The 15,779-nt window shown below is 45.4% G+C and overlaps 4 protein-coding genes across 4 annotated transcripts; 2 read left to right on the top strand and 2 right to left on the bottom strand.

Annotated features, from left to right (window-relative positions):
* Nucleotides 1-632: 632 nt before the first annotated feature.
* Nucleotides 633-1,313, top strand: LOC110678232 (histone H1-like). Its single transcript, XM_021850851.1, has one exon. It carries the CDS (start codon nucleotides 633-635, stop codon nucleotides 1,311-1,313), a length of 681 nt encoding a protein of 226 aa, XP_021706543.1.
* Nucleotides 1,314-6,773: 5,460 nt separating this feature from the next.
* LOC110677804 (histone H4) lies at nucleotides 6,774-7,258 on the bottom strand. Its single transcript, XM_021849331.1, has one exon. The coding sequence runs from the start codon at nucleotides 7,130-7,132 to the stop codon at nucleotides 6,821-6,823; it is 312 nt and encodes a 103-aa protein (XP_021705023.1). The 5' UTR covers nucleotides 7,133-7,258; the 3' UTR covers nucleotides 6,774-6,820.
* Nucleotides 7,259-13,018: 5,760 nt separating this feature from the next.
* LOC110678795 (histone H2A) lies at nucleotides 13,019-13,525 on the bottom strand. The gene has a single exon (XM_021852176.1). The coding sequence runs from the start codon at nucleotides 13,439-13,441 to the stop codon at nucleotides 13,067-13,069; it is 375 nt and encodes a 124-aa protein (XP_021707868.1). The 5' UTR covers nucleotides 13,442-13,525; the 3' UTR covers nucleotides 13,019-13,066.
* A 93-nt stretch (nucleotides 13,526-13,618) lies between these two features.
* On the top strand, nucleotides 13,619-14,146 carry LOC110678794 (histone H2B). Its single transcript, XM_021852175.1, has one exon. It carries the CDS (start codon nucleotides 13,720-13,722, stop codon nucleotides 14,092-14,094), a length of 375 nt encoding a protein of 124 aa, XP_021707867.1. The 5' UTR covers nucleotides 13,619-13,719; the 3' UTR covers nucleotides 14,095-14,146.
* Nucleotides 14,147-15,779: the final 1,633 nt, after the last annotated feature.

Here is a 15,779-nt window from a genome sequence, read left to right on the forward strand (position 1 = left end):
AATGGCACAAACTTGTGTGACTGACGTCATAGTCGAGCCCAAGTTTTCGGTATGTTTGATGAAAAACATCAAATTAACATTGTTCAAAGTTTACTAAAACCAAACGCGTAACATCGCTCGTCGGCACTGGGAATGACTTTGTTCGAGGCTCATTAGGGGCCATTAGACACCGGCATACTGGCTATACCCGCATGTCACCGCAAAGAGCAACCATTCATGTTGCCAAATTCACCACCGCCGTGCAGGGTGGTATTGTTTCAATAGTTACTATTGATTGTTTTATCGAGCAAAGCCACACCATATGGCGCACGGGTGCTGTAAAGACATGTCTCAGCGGTGCTTCTCGCGAAACCGGCCCGATGTGGCGATGACGGGCTGCTAGCGAGACTCATGCACTCACCAAACGGACATACTAGACAGGCAAATACTTAGTGCGATTACCGGAAAAATGCGTTTTAAAAAGGTGTTACCAAAAATATGTACAATATTTCGCGAACAGTCATCCAGTGGACGACCATGTCTGCATCCCTAACACAGACGACGAAATCGAACACCGCACTGTTGCCAGAATTTCCGTCATTCATTCGTTTACTATCGCCATCGTGTGAGTGTTACTCTAGCTACCAATCGAGATGTCTGAAGTTGCCACTGAAGCCGCTGCCGCAGCCCCGGCTGCCTCGCCAGCCAAGACCAAGAAGCCAAGGGCCCCCAAGGGACAGGGCAAGCCGAAGAAGCCGTCGACCCACCCCCCAGTCAACGACATGGTTGTTGCTGCCATCAAAACCTTGAAGGAACGCAACGGATCGTCCCTGCAGGCCATCAAGAAGTACATCGCCGCCAACTACAAATGCGATGTCGCCAAGCTTGCCCCATTCCTCAAGAAGGCCTTGAAGAATGGCGTCGAGAAGGGCAAGTTCGTCCAAACCAAGGGCACCGGCGCTTCCGGTTCGTTCAAGCTGAAGGCTGAAGCTAAGAAGGCCGCCAGTGAGAAGAAACCGAAGAAGGCCGGCGAGAAGAAGGCCAAGAAGGCTACCGGAGAGAAGAAGAAGGCCACCAAGAAACCAGCTGGGGAGAAGAAGGCCAAGAAGCCAGCCGGCGAGAAGAAAGCCAAGAAGCCGGCTGCAGCCAAGAAAGCCAAAGCTGCTGGTGCCAAGGCTGCCAAAAAGGCCGGTGGTGTGAAGAAGGCTGCTGCTCCGAAGCAGAAGGCCACCAAACCTTCCAAGACCGCCGCCAAGAAGCCCAAGACCCCAAAACCGAAGAAGGCTGCCCCAGCCAAGAAAGCTGCCGCGAAGAAGACCGCTGCCAAGAAGTAAATTTGGGACAGCAACCGTACTGTTGTAAAACAGTATCTAACATCCAATCAGTCCTTTTCAGGACTACCATCCAAGTTTAGAACAAAGAGTTGCACAGTCAATGATATTCCATTCCTCTCACAGAGGGAAATAAATCCCCCCGAAAAGTTACGTGCACTTTGCCACTGAATGGCGAATTCTTCCCGAACCCTTTCGCAAATCAATAAAATTGGCCAATCATGCACCCCTTTCTCTGCCAGCAGCTGTAAAGCCCGGACAGGTAGGCGAGCACTGGCTGGCGCACTCACTGTAGCGGTGCATCCGTACCCAAAGCAAACCTCCACTAGAGGAACAGCTTTTGATACACTCGAATGATTCAAGGATTTGAAGAAGTCTATCGACTTAAAGGCTCCCCCAGATCTAAGCGACTTTTTACGGCGACAGCGACAAAAAAACGTCGCGATTTCGCAGCGATTCGCGTCGTGTCAGTCAAGATGGTTCCATAGAAGAGTGCTTGCAGCGACACAACAACGAAATCGTGTCGCTGTCGCCGTAAAAAGTCGCGTAGTTTTGGGGGAGCCTTATTTAAATCGGGTTGAGATTCGTAGCGTTGCCTTGTGAAACCAAAACATGTTTTCGCGGCAACCTGGAATCGAACCAAGGACCTTGCGATCGATAGGCCCGTGCGTTTTTAATACACTCAGGCAAATGGACTATCGAAATACATTGGATGCACTTATGAAAATTCGCCACAATAAATCGGGTTGAAATTCATAGCTTTGCCTTATGAAACCAAACATTGGCAACAAAAAATGTTTCTCGCAGCAACCTGGAATCGAACCAAGGACCTTGCGATCGTTAGGTCTGTGCGTACACCACGCGCCTACCGACGCCTGGATGTGAGTTGATGCTAAAACGAAACATAAAGCGTTCGTATGTCAAAATGCAAAATGTATGCATTTCGATAGTCTAGTTCACAGGTCCGTACGTACCGGACCTACTGGGCAGGCTGAGTATCGACATCCCAAGTAGAGCGGTCAAGTACAGTTTGCTGCTAATAACCAAAGTAATCTTGACAGCTGATCCAGTATGAGCGAACTGCCACTATTTTCCTTGCGGAATAATCAAATTACTCTTGTGGATGTTGCAAATTAAATTAATTGGCAGTAAAATACTAAGCCCAGGGATTGGCTTCTGAAAATCTCAATCTTTCGGGGCCAATGGGTCGACCTTGCTCAGTATGTTTGATTTTCGTAATCCAATGCTGTTCCACTATTCCAAAGATGAGAGCAAATCAATACAGTTTGTGCTTGCCGCACAATTTCGTAGGTACCGAAGCAAGATTCAGAATCAGTCATCATCGTGCCTTTCGATTGATTCTGAACTGCACATAACGGGACTTCGATCGCCAACTTCCAGAGGAATAATTTCCCCACTGCGTGTAACTGATTTTAAGCGTGATTGGCGAATCGAACGCCTCACATCCCCATCGCAGTTTGGGTACGAGAGAAAGAGAGTGAGCACCGCCGCCATTTGCTTGCGTGCACCGAGAAAAATTTGCGGCTCGAAAATTTGGCCCTGAGCTCCTGACACTCAAATTGAAACCGGTAAATTACTTCCGCCGCTGTTACTACACGTGGAGCATTTCCGTTGGAGTGAACGCGTCTTCATTATTTTTGCTCACATGGCTTGTTGGGAAGTTGAACCCAGACACCTTCAGCATGGGTTTGCTTTGTAGCCACCGACTTTACCACTACACTAAGGAAGGCCTTAACTGCTATTTATCAACATTATGCTCTTCAAGTGCGTCTTACTGCCGAGTTTCAGATAATTTGGCCGATGCCAAACTCCAGATGCCAAAATAAATCAGTGTTTCATTAAATTGATGTTTCTCTAAAGTAATTCAATCTAGGGTGAATTAAAAAAATAAAACAAACCCACACATGTAGCAGCATCTACCTTACCTATTCAATTTGTAATCGATTAGTTAACTAATGAGAGATTAGAAACTCTTAAAATGCTGTTCCCAAGGAAATCTGGATTTATTGTGGTATGAATATTCAACACCTTAGGATTTTTTTTTTTTGTATCCAATATGTTTGAGTGCAAAAACTTTCGGCAAGATTATTTTAGGCTAGTAAACTTTTCTTTCAAACTCTTGAGTCAAAAAGTTAGAGCCAAGCTCAAAAAATCAAACAAACATTGTTTGGTACTACATTGCTAATTATTGAGAAAAGTGAAACCTTTTTAAGAAGTTAGTACCGTAAAATGGGGTGTTAAGGACTCGTGGGGTTTTAAGGGATTGAACTTCTCCATCAAGTTTGAAAAGTCACAAAAACGTCGGAAGTCTTTGTTCGGAGGATTGTGAGCTGCATTATGTGATCGGGGATATCTATTAATATTAGGTATTGTGGAGTCTAGATATTGAAAACGATTCAAACCATTTTTGAAAGAATTTTATTGGCAAAAAAAGATTTAACTACAAAACAATGAAACAATATTAACAAAAATATGTGAGTAACCCAGAACATAAGTATATTTAATTGAGATCACAACGCAGACAAAAGCTTTTGAAAATGTTATCTAGATTTCGCCTTTTAATATTTCTTATGGAAAAAGTTTCTTTTTGAAAGTTAGCGGGGTGTTAGGGGATTATCTTTTCTACTTTTTCCAAGTTACAAAACTCGTTCGATTTATGCCGATATATGTTCCATTATACTTTAGGCTTGTTCCGTGAAGTAAAACTGCATTGTAAAGGTTAAGGGGACTATTTTGTTTGTTACTGAATATTACTAAAATGTCTAGCCCTGAAAATATGGGATTTTTTTTTTTTTTTTTTTTCTCAGAGGCACCCGAGTTGCGCGAAGAGTGAAACCAAATCTACCTATCGAACTGTCAAACTGTCTACCTATCGAGCAGACCAGCAAAACAAATAGGGGCTATTTTCGAAGACGAAGGAGAACAATCATTCAAAGAAGCAAATGCAAATATATAGGTTATGATCGTGTTGCATTTAAGTATCAAAACCAATTCAAGACAATTTCAATATCGAGTTAGGGAGAGTTAACTGTACCGTCAAGCTACCATTCACCGTGCATTTAAGAAAAAATTGCACTTCAAAAAAATATAAAACTATTCCAAATAATTTGAAGCGTACTAGAATACCACTACGTAGCGGGCAATTATATAATAATTCAGGGAAAAATCTAAAACTAGTGATGCATAACAAAAAATTAGTCAAAAATTATGTTTGAAAATGTCATGTGAAGGTCGCCTCGTACCGTTCTATGTCACCATTTACCGTGCGTATAGTTTTCGTCATGATTTGATTTTGTATCTTGAAGAAACGTTGTTAATGGAGCAACTATGTTGCTAGTAGTGTGCGCATTCATTTTTAAGAGTATTCAAATCTTCATTTACAATAAAAACTATACAAAGTTTAAAAATTGGCTAAATTATTATTTTTTAATTAAAATCGTTATTGGAGGTTTGACTGTATTGTCCAAACCATTCCATATTCACCTAAATTCTAAATGTGAAGTAGTTTAATGACGACATAACAATAAATCTAATATTATCGCATAATTTCATGCCTTTTACACTATACACGGTAATAGGATCCATATATATTGAAAAGGATCCATTCACCGTGCATTTGGGTTTCGACTGAAACACAATAAAAATTCTAATTTGCATTAAATCTCATTGCTCATACGATGAAATACATCTTACTAATAATATCCACAGTGAAAACTTGTTGAAATTTTGAAAAATTTCATACTCTATCGTTAAAATAAAAAATGTGATTTTTTGGCGTTTCTACTAAGATTGTTGCAATATCTCGTTATCAAACAGAATTCACATGATTTTGTCTACATAAACTAGGTTTTTCAAAATTATTTGTGGCAAAAACTACTTCGTTTCATCAGTTTTATCTTATTTTGCTGACCAAAGAATGATTTGTGAAAATTGTATGAATATTCTGTAGGAATTTGTATATGTGCACGGTGAATGGAGGCCGCACGGTGACTGGTGACTTAACGGTATATAGGTTATGATCCTGTTGCATTTAAGTATCAAAAACAATTCAAGACAATTTTACGAAGTATTGACAGCTTCCAGATTAATAACTATGAAAGATTTAGCAGTTAAAAGAAAACGGTTTGCGTTTGCAGGAGTTCCAAGTTCGATAATATTGATGTATTATCTGATTGAGGTTGAGCATAACTTATGAAAATGAATGAAAGCATCAAAGTTATTGATCAAAAAGATTATGTTTTGTTGTTGGCAAAATATGGTTCCATTTGCGAAAGTCAAATTCCTTTACAACCCTGTTTTGCAGTTACGTCAAAAATCACACATTTTCATGATTATCTCAGAAATCTGCCATAGGATCCTCATAATTGTGTTTGGCACGCGACGAGAGAATCCAGTACTGACCCGATTTTGTCAGCCAATTTCAGATTTGTCAAAAAATTGGTATCGTCATGTTTTACCACGTACCCTCTTTAAAAGTCCATGTAACCATGTCGAAATTTGAAAAACGGGAACAAAATAAAATGACCCGATTTGGTCAGCCTAAAATTCATCGAGGGGCTGACAAAATCGGGTCCTTACTGTAGTAGGGCTGTCCTTTGTTTAATTATTGACATACTAGAAGTTGCTTGAAAACACCCCATTTTACGGTAGACATTTCATCATCCACTTTCAATACATTTCAATGAAACTGATTTGTTCAAAGTCATAAATGCTTGTTGTGGGGTTTGTAGATTCGAAGCTTGAAAATGTTCGTTCAAAACGATTTTCCCGGTGACCTTCTCAAATTCCCGGTTTTTCCCGTCGGTGGATTCAAATTCCCGTCTTTCTCCCGGTTCGGTGATTCGTTTTCCCTTCGTTTCGTTTCGGGTGCGCGAACACAATTCCAGTGCTTGTAAATATTGATTGCAACCGCATCCAGTGAGCGGGACATTATGGGACATTTCTCATAAGGTACAGTGTGGAACATGATGAAATATTTGTTCGTCCATCGCATTGTGGAACCGAGCGAGGCAAACTAAGAAGTTCCTAACGCAATCCTAATGGAATTTGATGAGGGTGAAATAGGGAGTGGTACGACGAGCGTTCCGTACCTGACACTGAAGTCCGGAGTTGAGATGCATGCACGTGAGATTGGTATGGAAAGATGCACGCACTGGATTTCACCGGCGTGGCATCATAGCGGTTGTTGTTTTCGAACCGACCGAAGTACAACAAGTAAGTAACAACAGTAGTGCCACCCCGGGAAATGACAGTGCTGACTAGACTAGACTATGTATGTATATATATTGGCATTTTATGGTGTCTTCCAATCGGAGACGAGAATTTTCTCCCCAAGCCACGCCACCGCCGGACTGCAAAAGCGTGTAGTGCTTGTCCCATTAGATTACCCTTGCTTTTAGTGTGTGAACATTTGTCATATCAACTCCTTGATGAGTGTGTTTGGTGGCCCTGAAAAGGGCCGTTTGAAGAGCGAAACTTTGGAATGCGATTTAACCTCCGAAACCGTACAGGGTGCGTCCCTGACGCTTCAGAGCGTAGACAACATCCATAGCGGTAACGGTTTTACGCTTGGCGTGTTCAGTGTAGGTAACGGCATCACGGATGACGTTTTCCAGGAACACCTTCAACACACCACGAGTTTCCTCGTAGATAAGTCCGGAGATACGCTTGACTCCTCCACGACGAGCCAGACGACGGATTGCGGGCTTGGTGATACCCTGGATGTTATCACGCAAAACCTTGCGATGACGCTTGGCGCCTCCTTTTCCGAGTCCTTTGCCTCCCTTGCCACGGCCGGTCATTTTGGATGAATTTGGTTCTGTGTTCGACGACGGTAGTACTGGAACTGATGGCTGCGCCAAACACTAGCGGCCACTTTTATACCCACTCGAGGGTTGAGTTCTTCTTTCCTCTCTTGCTTTTTCTATTCTTCCGTGGCTTCCGATTGGTTGCCTGCGTCGATATGAGCATATAAAAGAGGACTGCCTGGTTTTTTGACCCTCATTCAGTTTTGACCTTCGAAGTGATCACAGTAAAAGTTCAAGTGTAAGTTCGAAAAGTTATCGCGAGTGCAATGGGTGGCAAGAGGAAGAAAAAGAGCCTCTCACCCAATAAATCCCAATCCAGCCCCTTGTCGAAGAAAGACAAGCGATCCAGTGCCTCCAGCGGAGTCGACTTTGGCCGCGAGCTGAATGCCAGCCAGTCGAACATGTACGCGCTGTTGGATGACATCAGCGACCACGACGATGACCAGTGCTCCATCCACACTTCGGCCACCCCGAATGAGCGAGTTCCTCGTTCCCAGGTCGAAGCGAGAGCGATCGTCAGCGGTACAGTGAAGGCGAATTCTCCCCCGATGAAGAAGAAGCTGCCCCCGTTGGTGGTGAAATCTCTTCCGCTCGAGAAGCTGAAGAAAGTGATGCAAGCTATCAACGTCCGAGCCGAGTTCCAGCTTACCGGGATGGGCATTAAGCTCATCGTCAAGTCGGATCAGGAATTCAGCAAGGCGAAAACGTACCTCTCCAAGTCTGGTGCAGAATTCTTCACCCACGATGTGGCAGCGGAGAAACCATTCAAGGCCGTCGTTCGCGGTCTCTCGCAAATGGACACCAACGAAATCCTATGCGAGTTGAAGGATGTGTACAAGCTACAACCGCTGGCTGTCTTCAACATCAACAGGAGGGCGGCAACCTCGTCGACGAAGTATCGCGATTGCCTGTACCTGGTACATTTCGCGAAGGGAAGTGCCACTCTCGGAGCACTGAAAGCAGTGCGCACCCTCAACGACTGCATTGTCAAGTGGGAAGCGTACCGTGGACCAAATCGCAGCGTGACGCAGTGCATGCGGTGCCTCAACTTTGGCCATGGCACCCGCAACTGCAACTTGAAGCCAAGGTGCAACTTCTGTTCCCAGGAGCATTGGACCGAAAACTGCGTTCTCGAGGGTGCTTGTGAGTTCAGATGTGCCAACTGTTCTGGACAGCACATGTCGACCGACAAGCGGTGCCCGAAGCTCGAGGAATACCAACGAATCCGGAAGCAAGCAACAACAAGGAACCAGCCGAATCAGCAGAAGAAGAAGAAGCCAAACCTCATCAACCTCGACGAGTTTCCCGAGCTACCTCCACCGATGTCATCCTCCGGTTGGCAACGTTCACGTTCGCCGCCAAGAGCTCCCCCTGGTGGCATCCCGCCCGGATTCAGGTGGGGCAATCTGAATGGTGGCTCAGAACCAGTCAATCAAGGCTTCCCGCAACCGGAGGCCCTTCCAACATCTGTGTCCAGCACGATTGCACATCTCGCCGCTCTCGTTGCTGAGATGCAGAAAATGATGATGCAGATGATGCAGATGTTCCTCAGCTTCAACGTTCAACGTCAAGGTTGCTAATTGGAACGCCTGCTCCCTGGCGGCCAAACATCTAGAATTCATCGAGTTTCTAGAAGCCAACCGAATCGACATCGCATTTATTACGGAAACTCATCTGAAGCCGTCCGTAAGTTTCTACCTGCCGGAGCACTCCGTCTTCAGACTGGATCGCCCTGGTGTACAACATGGTGGTGGCGTAGCCATTGCCGTTCGCAAGGGATTCAAGTGCCGTGCGCTGCCGGATTATCGATTGAGCACCATCGAGGCGGTCGGAGTAGAACTGCTTACACCGACTGGGCCAATCGAAATCGTTGCAGCCTACAATCCACTACAGAGCAAGCTCTCGGATGGTTCCTCCATTCGCTTGAAAAACGATCTCCAGAAGCTGACTCGACGGATGGGTAAGTTCATTCTGGCTGGCGACTTCAATGCCCGTCACTCGTTGTGGGGCAATGCGAGGAACAACAGGAACGGTATGGTGCTTGCCGAGGACCTTCAGGCAGGGCACTATGTCGTTCTCCATCCGGATTCTCCAACACACTTCTCCCCGGCCGGAGCTGGTTCCACATTGGACATTGTCATCACGAACATCTCGGACAACTGCTCCAACCTGGTCGCCATGACAGAGCTGCCATCTGACCACCTACCGGTGGTTTTCGAGGTGGAACATGCCATCAATCCACGACAACAGTATCGGAGGAAAAACTACCATCGTGCGAACTGGCCCCAGTTCCAGCAGTTCGTCGAGGATCGGTCCAATGAGAACCCGGTTCTGGTGACGGCGGAAGACATCGACAATGCTCTCCGAGAACTCACTGATACCATTGGTGAGGCGGAGTCCCGATTCATCCCATCAACTGCAATAGTAAGTAAGTTCACCAACATTGACAGTACCACGAAACGAATAATATCCCTTAGAAATTGCATTAGAAGACAATATCAAAGAACCCTCAATCCATCCCGTAAAATTCTCTATAAAAAACTTAACAGAATCATTGCCAATAGAGTTAGTAAGTTTAAAAACAAACAGTTCAACACAGATCTCAAAAATTTGCCAAACTACTCCAAGCCCTTCTGGCGTCTTGCAAAAGTGTTAAAAACAAAACCCAAACCAATACCACCTCTCAGAGAACCAAACAAAATTTGCCTAACAGCCAGTGAAAAGGCAAATGCCATTTCAAAGCAGTTTCTAGCCTCGCATAATCTGGGTCGGGATATAGTTAGTCCGATGGAGCCGTTGGTAACCGACAGCATCAACCGATTGGCCAATACACCAAACGCGCTTCCAGCTGACAAGAGGGTCACATCAGCAGAACTGACGACTAGCATCAAGTTCACGAGAAACATGAAGGCTCCAGGGTTCGACGGAGTATTCAATATAGTCCTCAAGAACCTTGGCCCCAAGGCGATCAACGTTCTGGTCAATGTCTTCAACAGATGCCTCGAGATAGGATACTTCCCTTCCAGTTGGAAACTATCGAAGGTGGTTCCGATTCCGAAGCCGGGGAAGGATCCCACCAATCCAGCCAGCTACCGACCAATCAGCCTACTCTCGTCAATAAGCAAGGTGTTCGAGAGGGTTGTGTACCGTAGGCTTCTGGACCACTCCGAAGCGAACAATATACTGTTGGATGTCCAGTTTGGATTCAGGCGTGGGCACTCAACAGTACACCAACTGCAAAGGGTGACCAACCAGATCAGGCGGTCGAAGCAGCTGTCGAAGACAACAGTCATGGCGTTGCTAGACATTGAAAAAGCTTTTGATAATGTCTGGCACGCCGGACTCACACACAAGCTACTCCAGCAGAACTGTCCCGTCTATCTGGTGAAGATTATCTCCAACTACCTCGCCGGAAGAACATCCCAGGTTAGCGTTTCCGGTACACTCTCGAGTCCGTACCCAATCCCAGCCGGAGTGCCACAAGGCAGTATACTTGGTCCGATACTATACAACTTGTATACTTCGGACATCCCCCCGCTTCCAGCTGGAGGCTCCCTATCGCTGTTCGCTGATGACTCAGCGATTACCTACACCGGGCGGGTCATCAGAGCGCTAGTGAACAAACTACAAGAAGGACTTGATGCCTACGTTAAGTACCTGAAAAATTGGAAGATCCGGGTGAACGCCACCAAGACCCAAGTCATTGTTTTCCCGCATAGGAATACGGACCGCCTCAAACCGAACGGGAAAATAAAAGTGCTTGGCAACGAAGTAGACTGGGTTGACGTGGTGAGATACCTGGGTCTTCTGATGGACAGCAAGCTGCTCTACCGACCGCATGTCAACGATAGGGTGCTAATGAGCACTTCCACGCTGAAAAGGCTCTACCCGATGATCAATCGCCGATCGAAGGTCTCCAGAACCAACAAATTGGCCATCTACAAACAGGTAGTCCTTCCAATGTTGCTGTACGGCTCCCCGGTCTGGATGGGATGTGCCCGGACCCACATTAGGAAGCTACAAACCGTTCAGAACAAGTACCTAAAGATGATTCTGAAGCTCCCATGGAACACAAGGACGGCCGAGGTCCATCGGCTAGCAAATCTTGACCCAATTGCGGTAAGGCTGGAAAATGTAGCTTTGAAACATAGAAACAGAACTGTTCGATCCGAATGGCCAATAATTAGGAACATCTATGTTTAACATGGGTTCTTTGTACATATTGTAAATAGTGTAAATAGTTAGGAGTAGTTTAGATTTAGATTATAATGAAACAAAACAATGAAATGTTTAAAAATTATCATTAATATTCAAACAACAAAACATAAACAAGTTAGTAATAACTAAATGAAAACTATCAAAGTTTGAAAAGCTTATAGCGGTATCACTTAGAATGTAAGGAAAATGATTGTTTTTACAAGAAAAAATGAAATACATATATATTAATTTAAAAAAAAAAAATTTTTGACCCTCATTCTGTCGCTGCGTTTCAACTGATCCGTTTGGATTGAAAGCAAATTAATCATCATCTAACACAATGGCCCGTACCAAGCAGACTGCTCGTAAGTCTACTGGAGGAAAAGCTCCTCGCAAGCAGCTGGCTACCAAAGCCGCTCGCAAGAGCGCCCCAGCCACCGGAGGTGTCAAGAAGCCTCACCGTTATCGGCCAGGAACCGTTGCTCTGCGTGAAATCCGTCGCTACCAAAAGTCGACTGAGCTGCTGATCCGCAAGCTGCCATTCCAGCGTCTGGTTCGTGAGATCGCCCAGGACTTCAAGACCGATCTGCGCTTCCAGAGCTCGGCTGTCATGGCCCTGCAGGAAGCGAGCGAGGCCTATCTGGTCGGTCTTTTCGAAGATACCAACCTTTGCGCCATCCACGCCAAGCGTGTCACCATTATGCCCAAGGACATCCAGCTGGCTCGCCGTATCCGTGGAGAACGCGCTTAAATTCGGTCTGCATTATAGTTGCCATTCTCAACAAAACGGCCCTTTTCAGGGCCACTAGAGCATTCCCTAAAAGAGTTGTGTGAGCAATTTTCCCTTCAGTGTACCTAAAACTGTTTGTTCCCCTGGGGGAACGATTACTTCCTAAAGCCCCTTGACCTTCCTCCTACCACCGAACGATCATACTCTCAACACTGATGAGGGAGGTACGTCAACCAACCGACAACTCGAGTTGTCCCTTCATGCTTCGCTTTGCACACACTTTTGAATGTGCATCTCCAGCGCGGACTTCATTCTCTGGTACCGGCCGTATGTTTCCCCTTCTTCTTATGCTCTTTTCCGGATTCAGAAGCTTTCCCAGCTCGCCTCCCCTTGTTGCTACAAACTAGACAACTCGAACATCCAACATTGAAAGTTTGACCGTATGATTGAAACGTAATCTTTGGCTTGTTTACTTTGAAACACACCCCTATGATAGTTATAATTGATAATTGTGATAAATGTGGGGTTTGGAAATTGATTGATTCCTTTAATATTAGGAGCTCCTGATATAGCCTTTCCTCGAATAAATAATATAAGTTTTTTAAATACTACCTGCTTCATCAACTCTTCTATTGTCAAGCAGTAGATAGTAGAAAATGGGGCAGGAACTGGATGAACAGTTTACCCTCCTCTCTCTTCAGGAACAGCTCACGCAGGGCTGGCTGTTTCAATGTTTTATGTTTCTGTTTCGGCAAATTGAACTCCAAAAATCGAAAGTTCGAGGTATCCCGAACAGAACATTTAAGAAGCCCAAACGTTTCCCCCCGCGGAATCTAGGAATTGATTCAGAAATGGTCATAATATGGCCGATATCTCTTCATCGATCCTCTCTGTGGCTAAATTAGATAAATCTGCAATATTTCAACAACAACTCTCTAGCGGTGGACTGGATATTGTCGTCCTGAAAAGGACGGTTTTTGGTTTGATGCACGCAGTGTAACTTATGCCTTCTTTTCGGTTTTCTTCGGCAGCAAGACAGCCTGAATGTTGGGCAGAACACCACCTTGGGCGATGGTAACACCGGACAGCAGCTTGTTCAATTCTTCGTCGTTGCGGATGGCCAACTGCAGATGACGGGGAATGATTCTGGTCTTCTTGTTGTCACGGGCAGCGTTTCCTGCCAATTCGAGCACTTCAGCGGCCAGATATTCCATAACGGCAGCCAAGTAGACTGGAGCGCCGGCACCGACACGCTCGGCATAGTTGCCCTTCCGGAGCAGACGGTGAATACGACCGACTGGGAACTGCAATCCAGCGCGGTTGGAACGGGACTTTGCCTTTCCCTTAACTTTGCCTCCTTTGCCGCGGCCAGACATTTTGTGGTTGAGTTTGAGTGGACTTGAGAAACAAACGTTCACGAAGCGTACGTAAGCGGTACTGATGGTGATTTCACCGGATGAGGGTATCTTTTATACATGCGTAGCCCTGCGCTGCACTCATACTAGGATGGTGCGAACGAAATGGATGAAGTAGCAAACGAAGCGAAGGGGCGGAACAGCGCTCACCATTCTACGGGTATAAAAGAGAACCGACTGGTTCGGTCGGGCATCAGTTTCAGTTTTCGTTTGGAATCTAAAACAACGTTAGCAGCACGATGGCACCGAAAACCAGCGGAAAGGCCGCGAAGAAATCCGGCAAGGCCCAGAAGAACATTGTCAAGGGCGATAAGAAGAAGAAGAAGCAGCGCAGGAAGGAAAGCTACGCCATCTACATCTACAAGGTGTTGAAGCAAGTTCACCCCGACACTGGCGTTTCGTCGAAAGCCATGAGCATCATGAACAGCTTCGTCAACGACATCTTTGAGCGTATTGCCGCCGAAGCCTCCCGCCTGGCCCACTACAACAAGCGTTCGACGATCACATCCCGCGAAATCCAAACCGCCGTCCGGCTTCTGCTCCCGGGAGAGTTGGCCAAGCACGCCGTTTCGGAAGGCACCAAGGCCGTCACCAAGTACACCAGCTCCAAGTAAATGACGACCGACACTGCGTTCAATCACACCAAACCAAAAGGCCCTTTTCAGGGCCACTATTTCAATCCCGAAAAAGAGTTGATTTTGAAAATCTGACACTAGACTGTTTTATCACACTATTGAACCGACTGAGGTAGTGTCACGGCGGTGACTTCATACGTGACAACACCCCCCTCTCTTATCAGTTTGAATTTATTCAATTCATTTTATTTATTCGATGTTATCAGTTTCAGTATTGATTAATTATAACGATTACAGTTGCAGAGATTTGGATCCCCATTCAGCTGCGTAATAAATAATAGGAATTTAATTGTTAAGCAGTATAGGGAAAAATCTGTTCACAAAAAAAACCCTAGATCTAGGTTTTTCGATCAGTTTGAATTTAAAGCAAGAAGATCCACTTCGTACGTTCAACATTTCTGCTGATTGCAAAAAAATGTTGTGCCAGCCATGTTGTACCTTAACCACACTTCATTCACTAGCAGAACGTTTAAAGTTCAATATTTATGCTGATTGCCATGTTGCACCTTAACAACTTCATTTTTGCTATCGGTTGTGCTGCATGTTAGTAGTTTAGACAATTTTGACATCATAGGACTAGCTAGCTAGGCAGGCATGATGACAAGTTTCGTGGTTCGTTCGTTCTTCTTCTCAACGTATTGGAAAGAAGCTCATTATGTTTTCTAGCGTCCCATTACAAACGATCTCGTAAGAGCATCCCAGCAGTTCAGGCTATCATAATAACGTTTATCGAACAACAGTTGATGCAAATGTTATCGATCGGATAATCTCGATAATGCCATCAATCGGTTCCCATTGATGGGGCCCATTCACATAGTTCATGGGTGGGTGGTGTGTCTTCGAGATGTAACGGGTCAAACGAAATTGGGAAAACATTCTTATACACAATGGGTGGTGGGCGCGTTGCAAATGGTCATTGTTGGCGTTATGAAATTTGCGAATGATGGTGACATGACACGTTGTGTGGTTGCCATTCGGCTTCCTGGCTCGGGTGTTGCTCAGTACTAGCACGGACAGACACGTTGAACAGCCCCTGAGGGCACTGTACACAAAAATATATCTCGATCGGGGGAGTGTAGGGTGCAGTTTCTACACCGGGAACACGTGCCGTGGGGCATGTTAGGGACTTCCGAGAACAATTTGTCGCGAATTCAGCGCGACATGTCCGGTACTACTGCCGCCAGAAGAGATTGTATGGAATGTTCATTCGATGCAACTGCAGCTAGCAAAACCGATGCCTATTCGGGCAGATTTCGCACTAGCTCATTTGCAGATTCCACCGCAGGGAGGGTGCTTGCTTTGCTTGCTTGCTTCTTGAAGTAAAACATTCTCAGATAAACTAGATCCATAGTAGCACGTGCACTGTCCTTTTCCAATGCAGTTGCCGCCGATGGCTGAGGCAATGCCAGCAATTTGCACACATTCGACCAACCAACAGTGCACAGGTGGAAGGTGATTAGTGTTTGGTGACATTGTTTTCCGGACAAAATGGCACAAACTTGTGTGACTGACGTCATAGTCGAGCCCAAGTTTTCGGTATGTTTGATGAAAAACATCAAATTAACATTGTTCAAAGTTTACTAAAACCAAACGCGTAACATCGCTCGTCGGCACTGGGAATGACTTTGTTCGAGGCTCATTAGGGGCCATTAGACACCGGCATA

Source organism: Aedes aegypti, chromosome 3 (assembly GCF_002204515.2).
Source record: "Aedes aegypti strain LVP_AGWG chromosome 3, AaegL5.0 Primary Assembly, whole genome shotgun sequence".
Classification (NCBI taxonomy): domain Eukaryota; kingdom Metazoa; phylum Arthropoda; class Insecta; order Diptera; family Culicidae; genus Aedes; species Aedes aegypti.

Bases quoted from the DNA above. Each gene is read 5' to 3' on its own strand.
- LOC110678232 (XM_021850851.1), top strand. From the start codon at position 633: ATGTCTGAAGTTGCCACTGAAGCCGCTGCCGCAGCCCCGGCTGCCTCG.
- LOC110677804 (XM_021849331.1), bottom strand. From the start codon at position 7,132: ATGACCGGCCGTGGCAAGGGAGGCAAAGGACTCGGAAAAGGAGGCGCC.
- LOC110678794 (XM_021852175.1), top strand. From the start codon at position 13,720: ATGGCACCGAAAACCAGCGGAAAGGCCGCGAAGAAATCCGGCAAGGCC.
- LOC110678795 (XM_021852176.1), bottom strand. From the start codon at position 13,441: ATGTCTGGCCGCGGCAAAGGAGGCAAAGTTAAGGGAAAGGCAAAGTCC.